The sequence below is a fragment of the Gopherus evgoodei genome, chromosome 21 (assembly GCF_007399415.2).
Source record: "Gopherus evgoodei ecotype Sinaloan lineage chromosome 21, rGopEvg1_v1.p, whole genome shotgun sequence".
In the NCBI taxonomy this organism is placed as follows: Eukaryota; Metazoa; Chordata; order Testudines; family Testudinidae; genus Gopherus; species Gopherus evgoodei.
Genome location: NC_044342.1, coordinates 11,288,368 through 11,315,334, shown reverse-complemented (window position 1 = coordinate 11,315,334; position 26,967 = coordinate 11,288,368). Strand labels below are relative to the sequence as shown.

Here is a 26,967-nt window from a genome sequence, read left to right as displayed (position 1 = left end):
TTAATAGTCCAGTCACCCTCTGAAATGCAGTTTCTGGAGGGTTACCCCAGTAAAGGTCATTTCCACTGTGAGAACGGAGACACGGGGGCTCATGGGGACAGAGCCCCTGTTCCTTGGCAAAGACAGGCTATTTGACAGGTGAGGGCCTATCAAGTTTGCTTACTCCTGACCAGAGTCATTGGCTTGTGCTTTGTCTTTGTGAACCTGGTTTAGCCTGCCCCCAGGCTCGCCTGGCAAACACGTTGCAGTCATAACCTCAGCTCATATTCATAACTCTGGTCATGCATTCCATGCACACTCTCCACATACATATTACCCATCAGGCTGTCATTAAATGCTACCTCGCATGGCATCCTGGGCATGGAGATTATTACAATAAGTGCAGGGTATGAACACAGGGACTCAGGGTCACACTGAGGTGCTTAACCACGAGTTGTCGCTGGCTGAAAGCAAGTTGAGTCACTAGGAAGTGAGGTTATACTTGTGCGTGATCTCTGACCATTTTCTGTCTCTATTCTCTTTGCTTTGTGGCACTTGAAGCTCTGTTCTTTAGTTCTAAATGTAACTGGTTTTGTTACAAATTCATCTCCCTGCCCCTAACTGTCACAGTATTTCTCTGCAAGGTGCAGCAAAGGAAAGCCAGTGACACACTGCTCAGTAAGACCATGGCATGACGTAGGCACAGAGGGTGCATAACAAGGTATGTGCCACACAGATAGTCCTCACGCGTGTTTCGGGGACAAACTTGATCTACAAGTTCGACCTCATTACAGGAATGTGGCTTTACCACTCTGACTAAGGCTGGAGACTTAGGAAGTTATGTGCATCTGAGTCAACAGGAAAAGCCAGCTGAGGGCCAGGTGAGGGAGGCAGGAGTGTGTCGGCTGATTGGAGAACAGTCACTGGGGCAGAGACCTTTACCTGTGTATGCACAGTTGGACTATAAGGAGAAGGGGAGAGATCGCCTTTCTGGCCACCACATCGAGACATAGCACCTGGGTCTCTCTGTAGCTTTGCACAACAGGTCTCTAGCCACGTGGGAGAAGGACACCAAGAAGTCACATTAGGTAAGACAGGGAGCTTCGCTGTGGATTGTGGCTGGCTGAGGGCTGTTGAGTCACTGGGGATGGAGGTTGTACATATGTTTTCTCTGTGACCATTTTAGCCTCTGGTCTCTCTGCTTCATGGCACAGAAAGCTCTTTTGTTTAGTCAGGACTGGACCCTGGTTGGTTATAAATGCACTTCAGTGCTGTGATATTGACGAGAGGGCAGAGTTACCAGCAGAGGCGCCAGGCTGGCCATGTCCTGGCTCTTTGGAGATGCTGGCCTGGGTGATTTCTCGATCTGTCTGGGCTGCCTGCTGCAGAAAGACGCTTCTGAAGATCTGGGGAACTGAAGAGCCCCAAGGGTTACCTGCAAGGCAAGGCCAGGGTGTGCCAGGACCAGAGGAGTGTGCCAAGCCAGCTGGCTGATGGGAGAGGCAGGGAGCAGACTCATTTTAGCAGCTGCAAATCTCTCTCACTTTGAGGCAGGGTGGTGATGGGGTTACTTACAGCTCCAAACACCTGAAGAAACATCACAGCAGCACCAGCACAACAGGGCCCTTGTCTCGGTCCGGGTCTGTGCAGCACCTGGCACAACGGGAGCCCTGATCTCTGGTTCTGGGCAGCGTTTGGCACAATGGGGACCCTGATCTCAGTCGGGGTCTGTGCAGCACCTGGCACAATGGGGACCCTGATCTCATTCAGGGTCTGTGCAGCACCTGGCACAATGGGGACCCTGATCTTGGTCGGAATCTGTGCAGCACCTGGCACAACGGGGACCCTGATCTCCAACAGGGTCTGGGCAGCGCATGGCACAGCAGGAGCCCTGATCTCTGGTTCTGGGCAGCGTTTGGCACAATGGGGACCCTGATCTCAGTTGGGGTCTGTGCAGCACCTGGCACAACGGGGACCCTGATCTCCGACAGGGTCTGGGCAGCGCATGGCACAGTGGGAGCCCTGATCTCTGGTTCTGGGCAGTGTTTGGCACAACGGGGACCCTGATCTCAGTCAGAGTCTGTGCAGCACCTGGGACAACGGGGGCCCTGATCTGGGCAGTGCCCAGGAGGTTCCATGGAGGAGGCAGATCCTCACCCCACGTTGTATCTATCTATCTCCTGCCTCTCTCCCCACAGCAGGTTGATCCAGTGACAGACTTGGCCATGACCCTGAGGGGAGTCTTCCCCGCACTCCTGCTGCCCCTCGTCCTGCTGGTCACTGGTATGGCCCTGGCCCGAGGGGAGTCGCGCTATGAGAAGTTCCTGAGGCAACATGTGGACGCCTCTGACCCCAGCCCTCCAGATGCCCGGCGATACTGCAACCTCCTGATGCGGCGCCGGGACATGGCCACTGCCCACAAGTGCAAACACGTCAACACCTTCATCCATAGCAGTGCTGACCAGATCGAGCCCGTCTGCAGGGACGGCGGGGAGCCGGCTGAAGGAGACCTGCGCCTCAGCGAAGACCCCTTCCCCCTCACTGTCTGTGAGCTCCAAGGAGGATCTGATCCGCCTGACTGTGACTACAGTGGGTCCAGTAGCACCAGCAGAATTGTCATTGCCTGCGTCGATGGGGAACCAGTCCACTTTGAGACACAGGTTGAGAGCCAGGCAGGGGAGGGGGATGAGCCATGATCCCTCTTGCTCCCACCAGGTCCTGCATCCAAACCCAGACCTTACCAGGATCAACTCCAAGTCCTCCTTCGATCCAGCCTCCGACTCTCTTTAGACCAACCCCTGAATCCTCCTTCAATTCAATCTTCGACGCTCCTCAGATCAACTCCCGAATAATCCTTTGATCCAACCTCTGACCCTAGTCAGATCAACCCCCAAATCCCCCTCAGATCAACACTCAAATCCTCCTCAGATCCAACCTCCAACCTTCCTTAGGTGCCAGCTCTCTGGACAGGCCTGTCACTTTGTTCTGTGTTTGTGCAGTGCCAAGCACACTACAACTGCAATATGGATTATAAACCACACCCAAGGAGTTTTATGGACAGTCCTTCCATACTGGGGTTTGACTCCAGTTTTATCATTAGCCCAGACCACTGGCTCAGGTAGGGGTGGGGGTTTCCAAATGGGATCTGAATGCCCATCTCCTATTAACTTCCCAGAAGAGCTGTCTCTTTCCAGTCTCTGGTCTGAATGAGAATTAGACGTGGAAAATTCTCAGTGACAGCCAAGCAGTCACATCCATGCTCAGGTTTGAGGAACACGGCCTGCTGTTCAGAAGCACCAAACAATCAGAACTTCTGCTGACCCAACAGGAACCTATGAAGCCTAGCAGCTCTGGAAAATGATGTTTAAGAAGATTTTTCACTAGGCTTCCTCGAGGATTTGAATCCAGGAGTCCCAATATACCAGTGAACCCACAAGAACTGAAACTTTAGGAAATGGTTCTCAGCCCTGAATTTTTTGTCCCAGTCTCCCTAGTTCCAGTTCTTGGCCTCACCTCCATTTCCAGTAGCCAAACGGTGCCATTGCTTGAATAAAGTCATTATTCATTACAGATCCCCTTGAAGACCTATTCAGAAATCAACCCTACTGGTGCTTGATCTGCAAGGAGGCCTTGTCTCTTTGGGCTCTGCCATGGTGGTTGTAACTCAGAGCCCCCTGAGATGTGGCCATGAGGGTTTTGGGTGAACACACCCTGAACTCTCCCATCCTCCTCCCCAGTGGTCAACGATTTACATCAGTGTTGCCAATTTAATAGTTTTACAATCCCCACCCTGTACATTTGAACACCCAGTTGTATTTCAGTCCCTGGGGAAAACACTGCTTTGGGCTGAATCCTGATTCTAAGAGGTGAAAACTCAATGCACAGAGTTTACCTAAAGTTTGTGGACAGGAGACTATGGTTAATTGCTGCTAGTAGGTGTCATTCAGCCATGCCTAGAGCACAGTAGGTACTTAACAACTCAGGTGTGGAGCTTCACAGCCAGCTGACAGTCCTTTGGTATGTCTACACTAATCCCCAGGGCCGCCCGGGGTGGGGGGCAAGTGGGGCAATTTATCCCAGGCTCCGAGCCCTGCAGGGGCCCCCATGAGAGTTTTTTGGGGCCCCTGGAGTGGAGTCCTTCCGTTCTTCCGCTCCGCCCCAGGCCCCTCGCCACCGAAGACCCCATGCTTCCTGAATCCTCTGGGTGTCCCTGCTAATCCCAGGTGCTGATTCAGGTTTGAGTCACGCTGCCCCTTTCTGTCCACACACAAATCAGCTGCAAAGCTAAAAGATTTTCTGTACTGGACTTGTTTAACTGTTTCTTTGCTATCCCGATCGCAGGACCGATTCGCGTTCCACGTGGATGGAGTACAGTATTGCTTTACCCGCGTAGCCCAGAGTTTTCACAGTTCCCCCACGTTAGCCCACCAGGCCATGACAAGCACCCTAGATACCTTGACCCTCTCTGATGGGCTATGGAACCCCGGAGGGAAAATGGTTACACCACAGATAACTCGAAAGAGCAGGGTCTGTCGCAGAGGGAACACTGTGCTAATTTGTTTCGAAGCTTCTATCTTTCAGCTTCTGAACCAGAACTTCAGGAGAACTGGTACCAGCTGAAGAGTTATAAAAATACCATGCTTATAGCGTCGTGACAAAGTCTGTGTTCTGTGTTGCATGTTCTATGTTGTCTCATGTTCTGTGTTCTGTGTTTCATGTTTTATGTTTGTCTTGTAGACCCCGCCCTCTCCTTACCCCTCCGTCTCCTGCCAAATTGTCACTCACATACCTATCCCCATGGTGGTCACCTCCATCCAAAAGCCGGGGATAACTACTCCCTTTACCAATTTTTTACCTTCCCACCAAATGTTGTGATTTTCATCTAAATGTTGTACATGAGAAGGACTGTTTGACACTCATTGTTACATCCTCCAGTCAATATTTGGATATGTATTTCTGTTACTGCGGACATGCTACGTGTAATGAGAATCCGGAATTGTTCCAGCAGTTGAAGCACTGGCATGGATGAGTGGAAGCCCGCTGTCCCCCTTTGGATGGTCACCACAATTTGAGGTGACCAAGGGGCAGGAAATGTTATGTAAAGCCTCCACTCAAATGCGACTGTAAGATCTGTAACTTGTATCGAGTTCTGCAACCTTTCTGCAGACTTTGTAAATTCAGTGATTGTTAGCATAGCCTTTAAAGTTTTGTAACCTTTGCAAGCTCTGTAACCTTTTCAAGTTACCACTTGTATGAACTTCCAAGCTTTGTAATGTCCCATCTCTCAGAGAGAGTGTGAACGAAGGACTGTGAACAAGGGAGTGTGTGTGTGGGGGGGGGGGGACTGGGCAGAGAGGAACTGCAAGGAGAGAGGAGCGAGGAGCCAGGTGTATCTGATACAATCTGCCCTGAGAAGGCAGTCATGAAGTGCTGTAAAGTAAAGAAGAACCTGGTATGCATGAAAGGAACTGGTCTGGGAATGCTTCTCAGTGATGGACACAGAAAGGAAACTCAGTGTACGTGACAGGAGCCGCCCAGTTCCAAAATAAGAGGAAGAAGGCATGCACACAAGCCCCTGCTTCTTCACCCTCTCAGCAGCCTGGATTCGTGACCGCAGACAGACACCCCAGATCTACCAAGCTTCGGCTTCTCGGCCTCCATGCTGTCTCCAGTAACTCTCCACCTGTGTAAGTGTGTGGGTGCATGAGGGTATGCATGCAGTGAACGCATGTGCGTGTATGAATAAGCCCCATCTCTTTTCTATCTGACCCAACAGCGGCACTGTAATAAAGCTAATACAGTGTGACCCTGGGTTGTTTTTTGGGGAATTCAGGTAACACTTAACAACTCAGGTGTGGAGTTTCACAGCCAGCTGACAGTCCTTTGGCAGGTCTACACTAATCCCGGGCGCTGATTCAGGTTTGAGTCATGCTGCCCCCTTTCTGTCCACACACAAATCAGTTGGCATGACCAGGCGATGACTTTCAGCTTTCACAGATGAAAAACAATGCTCCTTAGCCAAGAGCAAGCCTGGGCGTTCCCCTCTCAGGACGACAGCTGAGCTTCACTGCTGGCAGGGTAGGGAAGATGAAGCGAGACGAGCTGGGCCAGGGGACAAGAGGCAAGGCCTGAACTGATCGTGTGTTTTGTCAAAGCCTCTTTTTAAAAAAACCCAAAAAGGGGACACATGGGCAGCATACTTCACCCTGCTCATTGTTGTGTCCCCGAATTAGTCAAACCAATTTTGGTCTATTCATTTCTAGTTCCACATCTTCTGTGTTCCACCACGCATGATTTCAGCAATCCTCAAATTATATCCATGGGGCCTTTTTGCTTGGATGAATCCAGCTTCTTCGCGTGGGTCTCTTGCACTTGTTACAGCATTCAGCATCATTAATGCCTTGGCCTGTTTTTCATGGTGGTTGTAACATCTCACGCACTTTCCCAGACTCTTTACATTTGAACTCTCAACAGGGGTACACTTTGTATGCCCTGTGATCACAACAGAGGTCAAAGAGACATGACTGTGGAGTGATGCATCAGGGACTGTGTAGATTTACAGGGGTAGTCAACTATGTTTTGTCAAGATCCAGCTTGCTTGGTCAAGGTCTAGTCAAGGTCCAGACTCCAGAGAAAATAATACAACAATAACAATAATAATAATAAATACATAAAAAGATTTTGGGGTTTGTTCAAAAGCATCTGGCAGGCTGGATCTGGCCTGTGACATGCCTGTTGAGTACCCCTAGTGTAGGTGGCTTAGCCAGCTGGCTTGTTGGCCTGGGGAATGATGCCACTTTGGGTGTTAAGAGAGTCAGGGTCCCAATCCTGGCTCAGGCCTGTTTTGCAAGGAGGCTACGTTTGGGAAGAGGAGCAGACCTGCTTGGGCCACAACAGTTGTTAAGACGGGATAAAGAGCTCTGGAAAGGTTGAGGGTAGGTTAGAAAGTTCTGCTTTAATTGGTGATGAGACTGAGTGCCTAACGCTCTACAGTTGGCTTGAAAACAACTGTCTAAATCAGTCACCCCTTCTCTTTACACCAAAGTGTCTGAAACCCCTGGCACAGGAGGCAATTGGCAGAAGTGGGATTTGAACCCACACTTCTAAAGGCACAGCCAGCTGGACCCTCCCACCCCCAGCTCTGGTCCAGTCCTGCCCCCAGCTCTGTCCCTAGCTCCCAGCCCAACACTTGGCCCCGTCCCCAGCATAAGCCCAGCTCCACTCCTGCCGCCACCCCCAGTCTTGGCCCCTGGCTGCAGCCCTACTTCCCACCCCAGAATCACTCCTAGTTGAGGCCCCAGCCTCGGTCCCCTTATCACTGCCCCCGCCCCCTGAGCCATCGCAGAGTGGGAGCTGCAGACAAAGGTACGATGGGCACAACCCCCAAAAGTTTGGGGCCCGCTGTTCTAGCACATCCTCTCTCATTTGTCTCCTTTCACATCCCAGCCTTTTCCACTTCCCTTCATACACATCTCTCCCATCCTGTGCCTTGTCTCGGAGCCCTTTCTGCTGGTAGTTACAGATTATTCCTGCATGAAAAATAACACTATTAAGTCTTTAATAAAAAGCCTGCACTAGCCCAAAGGAGGTGGGCTGGGGCTCTGATTACACAGAAGTAGCCATCCTAACATCAAGTATTGAGTCCAGCCCAGTATCAAAGGCGAATGTACAATAAAACGATTAACTATGTCTAAAGAAACAGGAATACAAAGTCACTCTAAGGCCACAGGTGGCTCAACACCAGGACAGTGTTGCTCAATTTGCCATTTATGAAACAAAATCCCTTGGAAGAACATTTGAAAAGAAGCCAGCCCTGGACGGAGGCAGGGAAACTCTCCACAGCCTTAGTACAGTGCAGAAGCCATCCTGATGGAGCCGAGCCACATGCTGTGGGTAACCAGAGATGGGACAGAGCCGTTTGACACATTGAGGCTGAGCTGTCAGCCTGAGCAACATCCTCTGGCAGGGAGTTCCGTGGGCTGATGCCAACAGCAAAGACACCCAGGAGAGGTGGAGCCTGCAGGGCGGAGGAAGCTATAAAAGAGCCAAAGATGTCAGAGTGCAGAGTGACACAACCCTGCTCAGAGACAACACAATGCCTGCTGTCAGGGGCTAGTGGCCTGAGACTCACAGTGAGTGTGAGAGGTGTGGGGTCCACTCCCAGATGAGCCCAGCAGTGCTAGTTTTGCAAATTGCCTTTAGGCAGTAGCTCGATCTGGAACAAGGTGCAAACAGGGTGGGTGAGCACAATTGTGAAGGTGGGATAAAGAGATCTAGAGAGAGCCCAGCTCCTCTGGGCCTGGCAGTTCAGAGACCCAGTACCCCTGGGCCTGGCAGTTCAGAGCCCCAGCACTTCTGGGCCTGGCACATCAGTTATAAAAGGAAAAAAAAATGGTTTGAGCTCCTGCACTTCTTTCATTACAAATTAAGCACTGGTGAAATCCCTCCCAAGAAGGGTACGTGGCAGCACACAACCCGCTGTAGAGGTGAACTGTTCTCTGGTTGATGGCCCAGCTTCTAGCTCTGTTACGGATTCAAATCCTGCCTGGCTTAGATTTGACATGCTGGTTTGATGTCCTCTTGTTCTTGTGTTAAAAATGGAAGGTCTCAATCGATCTCCTGTCTTTCATGTCACATCCTCTTTCAATTGTCTTGCTTTACAGTCCTAGCTTTTTTTTTATCCTATCCCTACAGACATCTCAGCAGCACTGTTGCCTTCTCTCTGAGCCCTCTCTGGCAGTAGGTAGAGACTATTCCTTAGTGACAAATAACACTGTCAGCTTTTTAATGACAATCTGGCACTAACCAGAGGTTGCATGATCAGGGCTTTCCTGTCTCCGGGAACCAAACCTGAACCCAGGCGATTGGGTGGATCAAGGTATTTGCAGGCTAAATAGTTCACTGTTATTCTCAGCAGAAGACAGCCTGCCTAAACAGGTCTGCCGGCCTTCTCTTCTGACGCTAACACAGTCTTTGCCAACAATTACGACTTACTACTCAGCGCTTCCCAGGCAAGCCTATTCCATCCCCGAGGTAAAAGCAGTCCAGAGAAAACATATCAGAAACAACAGAAGACCCAAGACATGTGCTAATAACCTCACGGAAGTCACCCCAGGTGTCTCCAACTTTTCCTCTAGTGACTCCTTCAAACGCCCCAAAGGGGTCTCTTTTGTGCTGACAAGTTCAGAGCAGCCTCAGCGCAGAAGTAGCCCACTCATGAAAAGTCTAGTCAGTCCTTTGTACAGTTCAGGAATCTTCGATCGGGAGTTTCCAGGAGCAGGTCGCTAGTAGACAATGGGTCTCTCTCTCCAGGGCATAGCTTCAAAAGGCTGCAGAGAATGTGCATTTCCTTCTCGCAGGTGCTTTTTTTGGAAATCCACTTTGCACTCATTGTCCTCTGAAGCCCTTTCAAGTTCCTACTGCAATCCACAGATTGCACTAGTCAGTCGCCAGGAGGAGTTACATGCAATTCCACCAGCAGACATGCACAATTTCATTTGCAATACTCTGGACCCCGAAGGGATTAAACTAAATTCAGTAACTGTCTTAGTCCTGTAGGGTTTGGCTGGCATATTAAGAACATAAGAATGGCCATATTGGGTCAGACCAAAGGTCCATCCAGCCCAGTACCCTGTCTACTGACAGTGGTCAATGCCAGGTGCCCCAGAGAGAGTGAACCTAACAGGTAATGATCAAGTGATCTCTCTCCTGCCATCCATCTCTACCCTCTGACAAACAGAGGTTAGGGATACCATTCCTTACCCATCCTGGCTAATAGCCATTAATGGACTTAACCTCCATGAATGTATCTAGTTTTCCTTTAAACCTTGTTCTAGTCCTGGTCTTCACAACCTCCTCAGGCAAGGAGTTCCAAAGGTTGACTATGTGCTGTGAGAAGAAGAACTTCCTTTTATTTGTTTTAAACCTGTTGCCCATTAATTTCCTTTGGTGGCCCCTAGTTCTTACATTATGGGAACAAGTACATAACTTTTTCTTATTCACTTTCTCCACACCACTCATGATTTTATAGACCTCTGTCATATCCCCCCTTAGTCTCCTCTTTTCCAAGCTGAAAAGTTCTAGCATCTTTAATCTCTCCTCATATGGGACCTATTCCAAACCCCAATCATTTTAGTTGCCCTTCTCTGAACCTTTTCTAATGCCAGTATATCTTTTTTGAGATGAGGAGACCACATCTGTATGCAGATATCAAGATGTGGGCGTACCATGGATTTATATAAGGGCAATAAGATATTCTACGTCTTATTCTCTATCCCTTTTTTAATGATTCCTAACATCCTGTTTGCTTTTCTGACCGCCACTACACACTGCATGGACGTCTTTAGAGAACTACCCATGATGACTCCAAGATCTCTTTCTTGATTAGTTGTAGCTAAATTAGCTCCCATCATATTGTATGTATAGTTGGAGTTATTTTTTCCAATGTGCATAACTTTACATTTATCCACATTAAATTTCATTTGCCATTTTGTTTCCCAATCACTTAGTTTTGTGAGATCTTTTTGAAGTTCTTCACAGTCTGCTTTGGTCTTAACTATCTTGAGCAGTTTAGTATCATCTGCAAACTTTGCCACCTAACTGGCACAAAACCTTTCATTTATCACAAGCTGGTTCTGTTCCCAGAGATTCTAGGCCCCACACTTGGGGATTCCAAGCAACCAAAGGAATTTAGTTTTGAAATAAATCAAAATCTTTGATTGAAATGATAATGGAAGAAAATGAAAATGAAGGAAAGAAAATATGATAATGTAAACTATAGAGAGGAAAGGGATGGATTGCAACCTGTAATACAAGGTAACTAACAGAGTGATACGATCTGTTGATTACACAAAAGTAACCGTCTGAACACTGAGTATCAATTCTAGCCTAGTAACAAAGGTTAATGTTAATAAAATTATTACCTAGGGCTAAAGAAACAAATCATACAGCCAGTGTAAGGCAGGAGGTCACCCTGCTAACAGGAGGATCTGGTTCAATTAGCACTTGTGAAATAATCTTGCTTTGAAGAATGACTGGAAAGAAGCCAGCCCTGGACGGAGGCAGGGAAACCTTCCACTGCCTGAGTACAGCTCAAGTCCCATCCTGACAGAGCTGAGCAGGACCCTATGGGTAACTAGAGACAGGAATACGCCATTTGGCAGCCTGGGGCTGAGGTGTCAGCCTGAGTAACAGCTAGTGGCTGGGAGTTCCATGGGCTAATGCCAACAGCAAAGACACCCAGGAGAGGTGGAGCCTGCAGGGCGGATGCAGCTATTAAAGGTGCCTGAGGGCAAACTGAGCCATCCTGGCTTAGAGAAGGTGCAGGGGTGTTGGTACGTGGCTTGTTGGTCTAGCGATATGAGTCTTGCTTTTGGCAGAAGAAGTCCTGGGTTCAGACCCTGGATGAACCCAGTTGTTGGGGTTTTACAAATGACTTATAGAAAGTAACCAGAGGGAGGGAGAGAGAGACAGTGGGTGGGCACAGTTCAGAAAATGGAGGAAAGAGAATGATGGAGGCCCAGAACTGAGGCCTGCTGGAGTGGCTATGGATGGGTTAGAAAGCTCTACTGTGTTGGTGACTATATGGGGTGCCTAACTCCCTTAGGCTCTTTTGAAAACAGGTGTGAATGTTCTTCTTTCCAGCTGTTTTGTAAAGTTAATTTGCAAAGTCAAAATCTCTGGGCTTGTCCAGGATTTGAATGCAGGACCCCAGCACCCAACATGAGAATCATACTCCTAGACCAACTAGCCAGATAGGGAAAGAATGAATAGGGGCTTCTCTGAGCTCCCACTCTACTCAGGCATCTTTGCCTCTTTAATAACTGCCTCTGCTCTGCAGGCTCTGCCTCTCATGGGCATCTCTGGCATTAGCATCAGTCCATGGAACTCCCTGACCCAGGATGTTACTGAGTCTGTCAAAAGGCCCCTTCTCATCTCTAGGACCCACACCTGTCTGCTTGGCTTTTTCAGGGTGGTGCATCATCTGTGGAGGGTTTCCATGCTTCCATCCAGGGGTTGCTTCTTGCTAGTCTCTCTGCAGGGTGAGGTTGTTCCATAAATGGCAAATTGAACAACATTTGCCTGTCATGGGGGCAAGCTGCGGACTTACCCTGGCTCCGTTTGAACCTTTACACATAATTAACCATTTTATCATCCATTAACCTTTGATACTGCGCTGGAATTGAGATGCCTACGGTTGCTTTTGTGTAATCAACAGATCGTATGGCTCCTTTAGTTACCTTAATTTATACCACGGAGTCACCATCTTCCTTCTTTGTAGTTCACATCATCGTGTTTGTTTTCATTCAGTTTCAGTTTCTTCCCGTAGCATTTGAAGTAAACAGTTTTCATCTATTTCAAAGGTAAGTTCCTTTGCTTGGAGGATCCTGGTGAAGGGACTGGCTCCTCCGGGGGGAGAATGAACCAGGCACAGAAATTAACCGCTAGCCCCAGCTCCAGCCTTTGTGCTTGTTTGTCAGCTGAGCCACGAGTCAATGATTCCATCAGCCAGACTGGGGTATCTCCCCAGTTGGTGATTTGGAAAAATTGGGTTTGGTTTTCATTTGCCGTGTTCATTGTGAATGTTAAAATTCCCAGGGATTCACCAGTTTAAAGGACCCCTTTTGCCCCTGGAGGCAGGGAAGGGGAATACGAACCCACGGCCTGTGACAGCTCTAAAAACATCCAGCCATGTGCTGGACCAAGCTAATGGAATTGTGACAACCATCATTGACCCTAGTTTATATCCTTTGGGGGCCTCTGTATGAACAATGGAATAGGGTGCGTGTGATTGTATGTGGGCATGGCTACCCTGAAAACACAACAGTGTCACAGCTGCGCAACCGCAGCGCTGCAGTGTAGACACACCTACAGGGCCGGTGCAAGGAAGTTTCGCGCCCTAGGCGAAACTTCCACCCTGCACCGCCTCCCCAGCTAACCCCCCCCGCCACGGCAGCTAACTCAGCCACCCACCCGGGGAGCCCCCCCACCACGAGAGCTAACCCCTCTCCTCCCCCTCCCCCTAGCAGCTAACCCTGTCTGGGAAGAATAGCCCCCTTCTCCCGCCCCCCGCAGCTAACCCTGCCTGGGGAGACTTCCCCGCTCCCACCCACCCCCCGCAGCTAACCCTGCCTGGGGAGACTTCCCTGCTCCCACCCACCCCCCGCAGCTAACCCTGCCTGGGTAGCCTGCCCCAGCTCACCTTGGCTCTGCCTCCTCCACTGAGCACACCGGTGCGGTGCGACTCTAATTCTCCTCCCCACCCAGGCTTGCGGTGCTGATTGGAGGAGACTTAGAGCTGGGCTGTGTGCTCAGCGGAGGTGAGCTGGGGCGGGGAGCTGTTCCCCTGTGCGCCCCCACCCCCGTTACTATGAGCAGCCCTCCCCGCGTGCCCCCCCACCCAGCTCACCTCCACCTCCTCGCCTGAGGGGACTTTTAGGCACCCCCAACCACTAGGCGCCCTAGGCGGCCGCCTACTTTGCCTAAATGGTTGCACCAGCCCTGCGCACCTATGTTACCCAGAGTGGTTCTCCCAGCAGCATGATTAACCATCTCCCCAAGAAGCGGCTGCTAGGTTGAGGTGCATCTACACTGCAGTGCTGCAGCTGCACAGCTGTGATGACCCAACACTGTCTCCACAGGCACATGGGTCGGCTTAACCAGGCTACTCAGAGGTGTGGATCTTTCACACCCCTGTGCGATGTAGTTAAACAATTTTCTGGTGCCATCCAGGCCTCTGCAGGGAGGGCACCTGACGTGGGTCTGCTCAGGCAGACTCTGTGTGCTGAGGATAACGCAGTGAAGGCAGAGAACTGCTGGATCTGGAGATCCCCAGGGCCCCTCAGAGCCACAGAGGGATTTCACAGACTAGTGTGTACAGAGGACGGATTTCAAGGTTCAGAGTCATTTTCAAAGGAGCCTATGGGAGTTAGGCACCCAATATAGTCACAAACACAGCAGGGCTTTCTAACCCACCCCCAGGCTGCCCAGCACCACTCAGTTATAGGCCCCAGTGCAGCTCATTAGCCCACCTACCCCTGGCTGCCCCTCGCCCCAGCTCTATCTGCTTTCCTAAGGTCATTTGCAAAAGCACAAACACTGGGCTCGTCCGGGATTTGAACCCGGGACCTCTCGCACCCAAAGCGAGAATCATACCCCTAGACCAACGAGCCAGATGAAAAGGTTTGTTGTGGTTTCCTCTCTGAGCTGAGATGTGTAATTCTGCCCTCCAGCATCTCTGCTTCTTCAATAGCTGCCTTCCTTTGCCCAGCAGGCTCCACCCCTCATGGGAGTCTCCAGGGTTAGCATTAGCCCACATAACTCCTAGCCATTGGATGTTACTCAAGCTGATACCTTAGCCTCAGGCCATCAAAAGGCTTGTTCTTGTCTCTAGTTACCCACAGGGTTCTGCTCGGGATGGTGCGCCAGGTGTACTAAGGCTGTGGTGGATTTCCCTGCCTCCATCCAGGGCTGGCTTCTTGCCAATCATTCTTCCAAGCGAGATTGTTCCATAAATGCTGAATTACACCATGTTCCCCTGTCGCTGGGGTGACCTGCGGACTCCCAACGGCTGTGGGATTTGTACCCTCAGCCTCAGTTAATCATTTTATCACCCACTGGCCTTTGAGCCTGGGCTGGACTTGGTACCCGCTGGTCACCCGGTGATTTGTGTGTGATCAGATTGGAGGGCTCCGTCAGTCGCCTTTGACCCCGGCTAGTCCGTCATTTTCCTCTGCACGCTTCCCAGCACCTACTTCCATTCCTTCCTTTCCTTTTCCTCCCATACCGTTTTAATTGACGAGTTTTCATTTCCGCCAACAGCCAACCCCTTGGGTTTATCAGGGGCATATCAGCCATCAGCTGCCTGGCTCCACCTCCAAGGCCCTTCCCGGCCAACCTGTCTCCTCTCACTCCCTGTCACTGGCCACCTTCCTCTGCTGGCCCCCTTTTCAAACAGGCCCCTTCCTGCTTTCTCCCGCACCTCCTCTCCCACCAGGGCTGCGCTCCCTGGGCACAGCGACAAAACCGTCTCTTCGCCCTCCTTCGGATACCGCTTCACAACTCACCTTTGCCAGAGGCCCCCAAAAATCAGCACAGCAGTTTGACTGCTGAGGCCAACGCCCGTCTTGGGTACTAACATCGTCTGGGCGTTCCCTTGTCCTGCCCCATCTCTTTCCACCTCTCAGCTCTTCTCTTATGTTTTCATTACAAGTTCCGTGGGGCAGGGACCCACTTTTCTGATCTGTGTTTGTACAGCACCTGGCGCAAAGGGCAGGACTTCCCAGAGGATTCAGGGGGCCTGGGGCAAAACGGGAGAGAGGACGCTTGTACTCACCGGGCAGTGCTCTGAGTCTGCGGCGGCAGTGGCGGTGGTGGCGGGTCCTTCACTTGCTCCGAGTCTGTGGTGTCAGTAGCGGCGGTGTCAGGTCTTTCACTCACTCCGTGTCTTCAGCAGCACTGAAAGATCTGCCGCCGAAGTGCCGCCGAAGACCCAGACCACCACCGGGTGAGTAGCCAGGGAACGGATTCTTGGCCAGGGCTCACGGGGCCCCTCTGGGGCCCAGGGCCTGGGACAAATTGCCCCACTTGTCCCCCCCCTCGGCATCCCTGGCAAAGGATCCTGGGCTCCCACTCGGGCATCGAGGTGCTAATGAGCGGAGGGAGCAGAAAGGCGGCTCTCCTCCCTGGGACGACCTCTGACACTAATGAATGCCCAGGCCCCAGCTCTGGATTTCCTCTCCTCAATCTTGGCCCAGGAGAACTGAGGAGGCAGGTAAGAGATTGCAGGGAGTAGCAGGAGTTCCTGAAATACAGGGAATGGGGGAAGAGATCTAATTTGTATATTGACCTGGGTCTGGGGCTAGGTCCTTTGGGATCGAGAGAACCTTTTTTTCTTTTACTAGAGTACTGGTTTTCATAACCATTTGTCCCCATGACGAGTGGCATTGGTGGTGATACTGGGAAACGAGCATCTAAGGGAATTGCTTGTGTGACTTGTGGTTAACATGTGGGGTGAGACCAAAGTCCTCTTTGTCTGGCTGGTTTAGTTTGCCTTAGAGGTGGAAAAACCCCAGCCTTGGTCTGTTACTGCCCTGTTTTAAGCAATTTGTCCTGAATTGGCACTCTAAGTTGGGTCCTGCCAGAATCAACATAGTTACACCCCAGCTCTGGATTTCCTCTCCCTGATTTCAGCCTAGGAGAACCGAAGAGATTGTAGGGAGTAGCAGGGAGTTCCTGAAATACAGGGGATAGGGGAAGAGAAAGTCCTGGGTGGGGAATGCAGAGATGCAAAGAGCTCGGTCAACACATGCTATGGAGGATGCGACCCTCTGGCGAACCTGCCTGTCATGTGTCCTGGAGAATCCACCATGACCCTCGGTAAGTCATACCAATGGATAATTCCACTCTCTATTAAAACCCTTCAACTTCTGGACCGATGTGGAGAGAGGACTAGCAACCTCCAGATGCAGCAACTCAGCTGGAAGACAAGGGGGCAATTTGCTTGGGTTTATCTAAAGAAGAGTCTTGGGAGAGACTAACACATTGTGTCCAGTGATCCCTCTAATTTTTCCCACCCATGTGCGGAATGAATTTTCTTATGTGCACAAATATGGAGTTGATGTGTGGCGGGGGTGGGGCTGAGGGGTGTGGAGTGTGGGAGGGGGCTCAGGGGAGAGGGTTGGGTGCAGGGGGGTGAGGGATCTGGCTTGGGGTGTGGGCTTTGAGGTGCAGGCTGCCCAGGGCTCCCCCCAGCTCTCTCTCCCAGTGCCTGTTTCTGCCATGGCAGCTCTGGGGCTGGGCTGGGGTGGGGCTGGAGGAGAGGCTCCTCTCCCCACTGCGACTGTAAAAGGAGATGAATGGGAGGGGACATGGCAGAGGCTGGAAAGGAATTACTGCCTAGAGAAGGCAAAAGGGACCAGAGCAGAGGGCCCTGAATGCTGGGAGCAAACTTCTGCCACTTGGGATTTTGAATCTATAAATTCTTATAGCTAAATCTGCAATGTAAACACTCCATCGGGAGCAGGCACTTCCCAAAGGCCAGGAGGGGCTGAGGTGCTGGCGTGGGGTTCCTGTCTCTTTGGGGATGTCAGTTCAAACCCACCTGTCATGGTCACTTACAGTGGCTTTACACTCAGATATAAAGGGGCTGATAGAGGGAGCTATGGGGTGCTAATGTGCACTAGAAAGTACTGTCCTTTGGGTGTCTAACTCTCTTATGAATGTGCTTCTAAATGCAGCCATTGTAGTCTTTACACATCTATGTGAGAAATGCTTCTGAAGAGAAGCACTTAGCAGCAAGGGGATTTGAACCCATGTCACCAGAGAGACTAGAACTCACATTCCCCCCTACTGATTGACAAGATATCTATTTACCAGTGTGTGGGCTAGAGCCTAGATTGCAGTTCTAGACATAAAAGGTTCTGTGTTCCTGTCCTGTGTCCATTCCATTTTGTTTCACACTTTCCATGACCCTTTGTTCTGGTGATACTCGTGGATGGCCCCTTCAATCCTCTCTGATTCATTCATTTCTAACCTTTATCACAGCCACTCTCATTCACCTCCTTTTACAGTCCCACCCTGTTTAATCCTAGTGACATCTCTCTAGTCTTGTCACCTTCTCTTCAAGCTCTCTGTTTCCAGATAGAGATTAGTCCTCCATGAAACATAGCCATGTTCATTAATTAAGGGAAATTTTGCATTAGCCACAGGACGCTGGATTTCAGGTTTTCCCATCTCCTGAATTGCTGAGTAACAAACACTTAAATGGGAAAGATGTTTTTATTCCCTGATGTAACATTTTGCACTGTACTTTCCAATTACTGCCTTGGTGAAGAATTTAGCTGCAGCTTGCTGAGGGGATAACATATTTCCAGCCACGGGTAGAGCAAAAACACCAGCTGCAGAGATGGCCACGGGTGCACAGTGGCTAGAAATGAATAGCACAGTAAGTGCCAGCTCTGTGATTGGTAGATTTAAGGGTATGCATCTTGTTTTGGGGAGAAGCGGACTTGGCATCATCTGTCTGGTAAAAGCGGGTACAGTTCCTTTCTCACATATCAAGAATTTAGAAAGAGCCAAAGTTTGTCTAAATGTAAAAGGATTTTTTTTTAAACCAAATTTCTTTATATTGTTCTTGAAACGTCTGGGGTTTGTCTGCAACATCGCCTGCAGCTTGGGAACAGAGGATAATCCTTCTGACCAAAGAATAGTCTGGCAAATGTTTTTCGGTGGTGCAAAATAAATGTATGATAATTTTTTCAGAATGTCATTGATAGAAGCTGCCCCACTCCCATCCCCGAAGCCAGGTTTGTCCCTTTTGGTTCAGGAGGTGAAAATTAAACTTTGTCAGGAAAATGTTTCTGTTTTTTGAAAAACTGATTTTTTTTTTGAGAAAAACTGAATTTTTTTTCCGTTAAAAATTGAAGGTTAATGGAAACTATCCCCATACACTCCCATTTGTCTATCTACACAAAGCCATCTGTCTGTCCCCATAGACTCCTATCTATCTACACACAGCCATCTAACCGTCCCCATGCACTCCCATCTGTCTATCTACACACAGCCATCTGTCTGTCCCCATACACTCCCATGTCTGTCTACACACAGCCGTCTGTCTGTCCCCATACACTCCATCTATCTACACACAGCCATCTATTCGTCCCAAAAGACTCCCATCTATCTACACACAGCCATTTATCCGTCCCCAAAGACTTCCATCTGTCTATCTACACACAGCTGTCTATCCGCCCCCATACACTCCCATCTATCTACACACAACCATCTATCCGTCCCCATACACTCCCATCTATCTACACACAACCATCTATCCGTCCCCATAGACTCCTATCTATCTACACACAGCCGTCTATCCATCCGCATACACTCCCATCAGTCTATCTCCATACAGCTGTCTATCTGTCCCTATACACTCCCATCTATCTACACACAACCGTTTATCCATCCCCATACACTCCCATCTGTCTATCTACACACAACCATCCATCCATCCCCATACACTCGCATCTGTCTGTCTACACACAGTCATCTATCTGTCCCCATACACTCCCATCTGTCTATCTACACACAGTCATCTATCTGTCCCCATACACTCCCATCTGTCTATCTACACACAGTCATCTATCTGTCCCCATACACTCCCATCTGTCTATCTACACACAGTCATCTATCTGTCCCCACATACTCACATCTGTCTATCTACACACAGTCATCTATCTGTCCCCACACACTCACATCTGTCTATCCAAATACAGACCTCTATCCATCTGTAACGATGCTGCCTCTGGCGAGACACAACTTAGGAGCCTGGGTAACAAAATGGAGGAACTAGAGCTACTGGTTCAGGAAGTGAAACTGGATATCATAGGGATAACGGAAACATGGTGGAATAGGAGTCATGACTGGAGTACAGGTATTGAAGGCTATGCGCTGTTTAGGAAAGAGAGAAATAAAGGCAAAGGTGGTGGAGTAGCACTGTTTATCAATGATGAGGTTGACTGTAAAGAAATAAGAAGTGATGGAATGGAAAAGACAGAGTCTGTCTGGGCAGAAATCACATTGGGAAAGAAAGCTACTAGAGCCTCCCCTGAGACAGTGCTTGGGGTGTGCTACAGACCACCAGGATCTGATCTGGATGTGGATAGAGACCTCGTTAATGTTTTTAATGAAGTAAATACTAATGGGAATTGTGTGATCATGGGAGACTTTTACTTCCCAGATATAGACTGGAAAACAACTGCTAGTAATAATAATAGGGCTCAGATTTTCCTGGATGCGATAGCTGACGGATTCCTTCACCAAGTAGTTGAAGAATTAACAAGAGGAGATGCCATTTTAGATTTGGTATTTGGTGAGTAGTGAGGACCTCATAGAAGAAATGGTTGTAGGGGACAACCTTGATTCAAGTGATCACAAGCTAATTCAGTTCAAACTAGATGGAACAATAAACAAAAATAGATCTGGGACTAGGGTTTTTGATTTCAAAAGGGCTAACTTTAAAGAATTAAGGAAATTAGTTAGGGAAGTGGATTGGACTGAAGAACTTGTAGATCTAAAGGTGGAAGAGGCCTGGAATTACTTCAAGTCAAAGTTGTAGAAACTATCAGAAGCCTGCATCCCAAGAAAGGGGGAAAAATTCATAAGCAGGAGTTGTAGACTAAGCTGGATGAGCAAGAATCTCAGAGAGGTGATTAAGAAAAAGCAGAAAGCCTACAAGGAGTGGAAGATGGGCAGGATTAGCAAGGAAAGCTACCTTATTGAGGTCAGAACATGTAGGGATAAAGTGAGAAAGGCCAAAAGCCATGTAGAGTTGGACCTTGCAAAGGGAATTAAAACCAATACTTAAAGGTCCTATAGCCATATAAATAAGAAGAAAACAATATCTAAACAAATACTTTGCCTCAGTCTTTAATGAGGCTAATGAGGAGCTTAGGGATAATGGTAGGATGACAAATGGGAATGAGGATATGGAGGTAGATATTACCACATCCGAGGTAGAAGCTAAACTCAAACAGCTTAATGGGACGAAATCAGATGGCCCAAATAATCTTCATCCAAGAATATTAAAGGAACTGGCACATGAAATTACAAGCCCATTGGCAGGAATTTTTAATTAATCAGTAAACTCAGGGGTTGTACCATACGGCTGGAGATTTGCTAACTAGTTCCTATTTTTAAGAAATGGGAAAAGGGTGATCTGAGTAACTATAGGACTTTTAGTTTGACATCTGTAGTATGCAAGGTCTTGGAAAAAAATTTGAAGGAGAAAGTAGTTAAGGACATTGAGGTCAATGGTAATTGGGACAAAATACAACCTGGTTTTACAAAAGGTAGATCGTGCTAAACCAACCTGATCTCCTTCTTTGAGAAGGTAACAGATTTTTTAGACAAAGGAAATGCAGTGGATCTAATTTACCTCAATTTCAGTAAGGCATTTGATACGGTTCCACTTGGAGAACTATTAGTTAAATTGGAAAAGATGGGGATCAATATGAAAATTGAAAGGTGGATAAGGAACTGGTTAAAGGGGAGACTACAACCGGTCATACTGAAAGGTGAACTGTCAGGCTGGAAGGGGGTTATTAGTGGATTTATTCAGGGATCAGTTTTGGGACCAATCTTATTTAATCTTTTTAATACTGACCTTGGCACAAAAAATGGGAATGTGCTAATAAAGTTTGCGGATGACACAAAGCTGGGAGGTATTGCTAACACAGAGAAGGACCGGGATATCATACAGGATGATCTAGATGACTTTGTAAATGGGAGTAATAGTAACAGGATGAAATTTAATAGTGAAAAGTGCAAGGTCATGCATTTAGGGATTAATAACAAGAATTTTGGTTATAAATTGGGGATACATCAGTTGGAAGTAACAGAGGAGGAGAAGGGCCTTGGAGTATTGGTTGATCACAGGATGACTATGAGCTGCCAATGTGATATGGCCATTAAAAAGGCTAATGTGGTTTTAGGATGCATCAGGCGAGGTATTTCCAGTAGAGATAAGGAGGTGCTAGTACCATTATACAAGGCACTGGTGAGATCTCATCTGGAATACTTTGTGCAGTTTTGGTCTCCCATGTTTAAGAACGATGGATTCATACTGGAACAGGTACAAAGAAGGGCTACTAGGATGATCCGAGGAATGGAAAACCTGTCATATGAAAAGAGATTGAAAGAGCTTGGCTTGTTTAGCCTAACCAAAAGAAGGCTGAAGGGAGATATGATTGCTCTTTATAAATATATCAGAGGGATAAATATCAGGGAGACAGAATTATTTAAGCTCAGTACCAATGTAGACACAAGAACAAATGATATACACTGGACACTAGGAAGTTTAGACTAGAAATTAAACAAAGTTTTCTAACCATCAGAGGAGTGAAGTTCTGAAACAGCCTTCCAAGGGGAGTAGTGGGGGCAAAAGACATATCTGGCTTCAAGACTAAGCTTGATAAATTTATGGAGGGGATGGTATGATGGAATAGTCTAATTCTGGCAATTAATTATCTTTGATTATTAGCAACTAAATATGCCCAATGGTCTGTGATGGGATGTTAGATGGGATGGGATCTGAGTTACTACAAAAAATTCTTTCCTGGGTGCTGGCTGGTGACTCTTGCCCACATGCTCAGGGTTTAACTGATTGCAATATTTGGGGTTGGGAAGGAATTTTCCTCCAGGGCAGATTGGCAGAGGCCCTGGAGGTTTTTCGCCTTCCTCTGCAGCGTGGGGCACAGGTCACTTGCTGGAGGATTCTCTGCAGCTTGAGGTCTTTAAACCATGATTTGAGGACTTCAGTAACTCAGATATAGGTCAGGAGTTTGATACAGGAGTGGGTGGGTGAGATTCTGTGGCCTGCGTTGTGCAGGAGGTCAGACTAGATGATCATAATGGTCCTGTTAGGTAAATAAAGCAAGTCCTCACTCACCTCTCCAGCACCCGAGTTCGTGCAGAGTTGGTATGGGGCACACAATTCTGTCAGAGACCAGACACCAATGCGTTGATCAACGGGCTCACACTATCCTTAGCTCTAAAAGCTTTAGATTAAGTGTGGCCCCTTTATTAGGGGTGAGCATCAATATTTATACACAGAAGTAAACAAAGTGATTAACAAAAGATAATGGTCATGCATAATCAATCAAGATTTTACAGGAAAAGCAAGTTAACAAGTAAATGCATAGAGATAAAGGCTAATGGCTACTTGAGAAAGGGGGTGTCATGAGTAGTTTGCAGGTCAGTGTTTTGTTCAAAAGGGTTCAGGAAGGATTATCCAGAGACAGCCAGTCTGGGTGTGTTTTGGCTCCCCAAAGTTCACCAAAAGTTTAGACCCAACATTCCTCCATTTGTAGCTTTGGGATAACTATTAATCAAAAAGCTACACCCTATTTTAAGATCTCAAGGGCCGCTTGGCAATTTCAGCCTGGGCCAATTCGAAGAGAGTAAGGCTTTTAGCTGAAGTGGGAAAAGAATAAACTGATTTACATGAGTTTATGAGGGAGGGGACACACTGAATACAGCAACACAGTATTATAAGGACTACTATGGCCCCAACAACACCCACCAAGAGTTTTTTAACCCACCCAAATCCGGGCAGCCAATTCCATAAGGCTCCCCACCAATCATAAGGTGGCTGGCCAGAGGAGTAGTTTTTAGCCATTTCCCTTAGGTGTTTGGTACGTTGAAAAGTGTCAGAGTAGGTGTCATTTACAAAAACACAGCATTCTTCATTTATGAGGGCGCAAGTTCCTCCCTGGGCTGCTAACATTATGTCTAAAGCCATTCTGTTTTGCAAAGCGAACTGGCGCAGCTGGGACATTTCCCCAGCCTGATTTTCAAATAGGGTTGCAGTTTCATTGGTCAAAGATTCTAATAGTCCCTGTAGACGGATGATAGCACCCTTCAAGCTAGTGTGACCAGCCCACCGCTGCCAGGACAAACCATCACGGAGATTAATATCTCTGTCAGTTTCACGGATGTTACGAACGTGGGGAAAATGAGGGGGAGTGAGGGAGATGCGAGAAGGCGGTGCTAGCCATGCCAAATAACATGACCCTGCCCAATCAGGGGAGAGAAAATAATAAGCTTTGGGCCCGCACACCCAGTATGTTCCATATAATGCGTTTTGGGTATTCCATTTCTCAAAGTAGGAGGTAACCCACCACCCGTTGTACCACTGTTCCCCTGGTAACGCAGAGGGGTCGCTGTGTGAACTGCAGAGGCACAATTTGGTAGTGTTGTTCTCAAAGGGAAGTGTAGTACTGCTTGAGCAGTTGTAGAAGGCAATTGTGTATCCTTTAACAATTAGTTGGACACCCCTGAGATCTGAGCAGGGCTTTTTAAAAACTGACTCTGAAAACCTGCCCCTCCATGAAAAAGTTGAAAAGGTTGGATCGGGGTGAGGGATCCACATATGGGATAAGTGGGATGCGCAAGGCTTGAAGCCAAGATTTTTACTAAAGGCGGTGCCATTAAAATATATGTTGCATTTACTTGTTCCCAGAAAAGTTGACCCTTTTCCTTTAACAAAACACAGTGATCCTGTTTGATTGGTTACCCTGAGATATTTGTTAATTGGCACTCCTGTTTTGTCCCATGTAAGATTGGGTTGGACTGGATCTTTTATTCTAGTCGGTGGCATCCAAGTCATATTAGCAGTGGTTAGTGGAATGGGTGTGAAGGGGAGTCCCTGTGCTGCATTTACTGGAAATTGAGTACATACCCAGCAATTACTTCTATTTCCTAAAATACGAGTTTTAACCTCGTGGGAATATCTAATAAAAGCATTATCTTCATAAGCAGAAAATAAACTAAAAAAGCATAAAAAAAACCATACAGTTGTCAGAATAAAGGGTCCTCTCATTTTTTTCGAGTCAATTTAAGTCTAATGTCTGAGAGAGGTAAGCTGGTCCACTGGTCGAAGGCAGTGTCCTCAGTGGTGACAAGAGCTGCTGGTCCGTCACTGTGGTCCACTACGGCTGGCTTGACGTGGGAGTGGTGGATCCAAGATTTGTGTCCTTCCAGGAACACTGCAGTCTGGGTTGTCAAAAGAACCTGGAGGGGTCCAGTAAACATTGGCTGGAGGGTGTCGTCACGAACGAACTTTTTGGCCCAGACGAAGTCCCCTGGTTGGAACGGGTGGATCTGTTCCTCCAGCGGCACGGTCTGGGAAAACTGCGAGGCTTTCCAAAGGGTACGGAGGCGAGCCTGTAGGGAGAGAAACTGACACGCGGTCATATGATCCCCTCCCAATAGTGAAACATCAGCACGTGGTAGCGCCCCGCCTTTGAAAGGGGGGTGTCCATAGAGCAGTTCAAAGGGAGATAATCCCAATGCGCGGGTTGGGCGAGTACGAAGGTGAAACAGGACCAAAGGAAGTACCTGAGGCCACTTTAATCCTGTTTCCTGACAGTATTTAGCCAATGTAAGCTTAAGTTCCCTATTCATACGCTCAACTTTCCCGCTAGACTGGGGGTGGTAGGGTGTATGAAAGGAGTGTGAAATGCCCAGTCCTTGTTCTAAACGGCCAAGGACATGACCAGTAAGGTGAGGTCCGCGATCTGAGTCGAGCACAAGAGGGATGCCAAAACGGGGTACAATGTCTCTAAGGAGAATCTTCGCCACTGTGGCAGCAGTACAATTAGCAGTAGGAAAAGCTTCGACCCAGGAAGTCAGAGGGCAAACCAAAACAAGGAGGTGCTTTTTCCCAAAAGCCTTTGGCATATCTGCAAAGTCAATTTGAAGATGTTGAAATGGAGCAGCAGGCGGAGGTCTTCCACCCTTAATTTTGTTAAGAGGCGGAGCAGGTCCATTACGCTGACATGTGCTGCATGCTTTCACTATTGATAGGCAATAGGGTTGAATGCCTGGAGCATACCAAAAGCGAGCGATGGTGTCCACGAGGGCGTGCGTGCCGTAGTGACCCCCTTTATCATGGTGCCAGCGAACTGCCACGGGGTATGTGGAGTGAGGGAGGCAAGCTCGGCCATCTGGCATAAGCCAGGTCCCTTTGACCAGAGTGGCCCCGAGGCTCTCCCACGATTGTAGTTCAGCAGTGGGTACTGGTACGGGGTGCGGTGGAGTAAAGGAGGAGGCTGCAATAGCCAATGTGGGCATGGCTAAAGGTAAGGTGGCAGCCTTCTTGGTGGAGGCGTCAGCCAGGGCATTCCCACGGGTAACGGGGCTACTATCTTTAGTATGGGCCCGGCAGTGAACTACAGCCAGGACAGAGGGTTTTTGGAGGGCGTCCAAAAGCTTGTGGATGAGGGGGAGGTGCTGAATGGGTTTACCGGCAGCTGTCAGGAAACCTCGAAACTTCCAGAGGTGGATATGACAATGCACAACTCCAAAAGCATATTTGCTATCAGTAAAAATGGTAATGGTCTTACCAGCGGCCAACTGGCAAGCTCGGGCCAGGGCATAGAGTTCAGCGGCTTGGGCTCCCCAGTTGCCTGGCAGTGAGGCGGCCTCTTGAATGTCCCATTCAGAGGTGACAGCATAACCTGTGAAACGCTTGCCATCAACATAGAAGGAGCTTCCGTCCGAGAAGAGGATGCAATCGGGATTGTCCAGTGGCACGTCAAACAGGTTGTCCCTTATTTGTAAGATGCTGGAAACTACTTCCACACAGTCGTGCTGATCCTGGGGGACTGGCAGGTCAGGAAGCAAGGTAGCTGGATTAAGGGGTCCACACCTTTCAAAAATTAGGTTAGTGTCTTCTAAGAGTTCGGCCTCTAGCTGTTGCTGGCGATGGGCCGAAAAGACTTGGGTTGTGCCCCTACGCAGAAGGGCTGACAAGGCATGAGAGGTCCAAACCGTGGTAAAATGACCCAGGGTTAGGCTCTTTGCCTTTGTGATCAGCAGGGCTGCTGCTGCCAGAGTCCGGGTGCAGGATGGGGTTCCCTGAGCGACAGGGTCGATTTGCTGAGAGTAAAAAGCAAGTGGGAAATGGTGGGGCCCGCTCAGCTGGGTAAGGACACCACTAGCAATTCCGCCCCTCTCGTGGACAAAAAGGTGAAAGGGTTTGCTGTAATTGGGGGGGCAGAGAGACATGGAGGAGGCCACACTGTCCTTGAGTAACTGAAAGGCTTGAATAGTGTCCGGGAACCCCTGCAAAGTGTCAGGAGCAAGGTTAGCAGTGAGTCGGTGGAGCGGTTTGCTTAACTCCCCGCAGGACGGCAACCAGGGGCGACAGAAGCCAATTAATCCTAAGAAACCTCGAAGTTGTTTCTTGGTGTTCGGTAGAGGGCAGTTTTGAATAGTCTTTATGCGGGCTGGGTCCATCTGTCTTCCCTCTGGGGTTAACAGGAAGCCCAGATATCGGACCTTCTGTGAGACCCACTGAATCTTTTTAGGGTCTACCTTGTGGCCTCTGGTGTGTAGGTATAATAAAAGTGCCTTACCATCAATGCGGAGGGCAGCTTCTTTGTGATTACCTAATAGGATGTCATCTACGTATAGGACCAATGTGGATCC

The 26,967-nt window shown here is 48.7% G+C and overlaps 1 protein-coding gene, 1 long non-coding RNA gene and 1 other non-coding gene across 3 annotated transcripts; 2 read left to right on the top strand and 1 right to left on the bottom strand.

Moving 5' to 3' along the window:
- The first annotated feature begins 2,204 nt into the window (after window positions 1–2,204).
- Window positions 2,205–2,675, top strand: LOC115638057 (ribonuclease-like). Its single transcript, XM_030539651.1, has one exon. The coding sequence runs from the start codon at window positions 2,205–2,207 to the stop codon at window positions 2,673–2,675; it is 471 nt and encodes a 156-aa protein (XP_030395511.1).
- Window positions 2,676–4,576: 1,901 nt separating this feature from the next.
- Window positions 4,577–26,477, top strand: LOC115638183. The gene is made up of 3 exons (XR_003997400.1): window positions 4,577–4,658; window positions 19,451–19,456; window positions 26,467–26,477. It is a non-coding gene; the product is annotated as an uncharacterized LOC115638183 (long non-coding RNA).
- On the bottom strand, window positions 14,079–14,150 carry TRNAP-UGG. Its single transcript has one exon. It is a non-coding gene; the product is annotated as a tRNA-Pro (tRNA).
- Window positions 26,478–26,967: the final 490 nt, after the last annotated feature.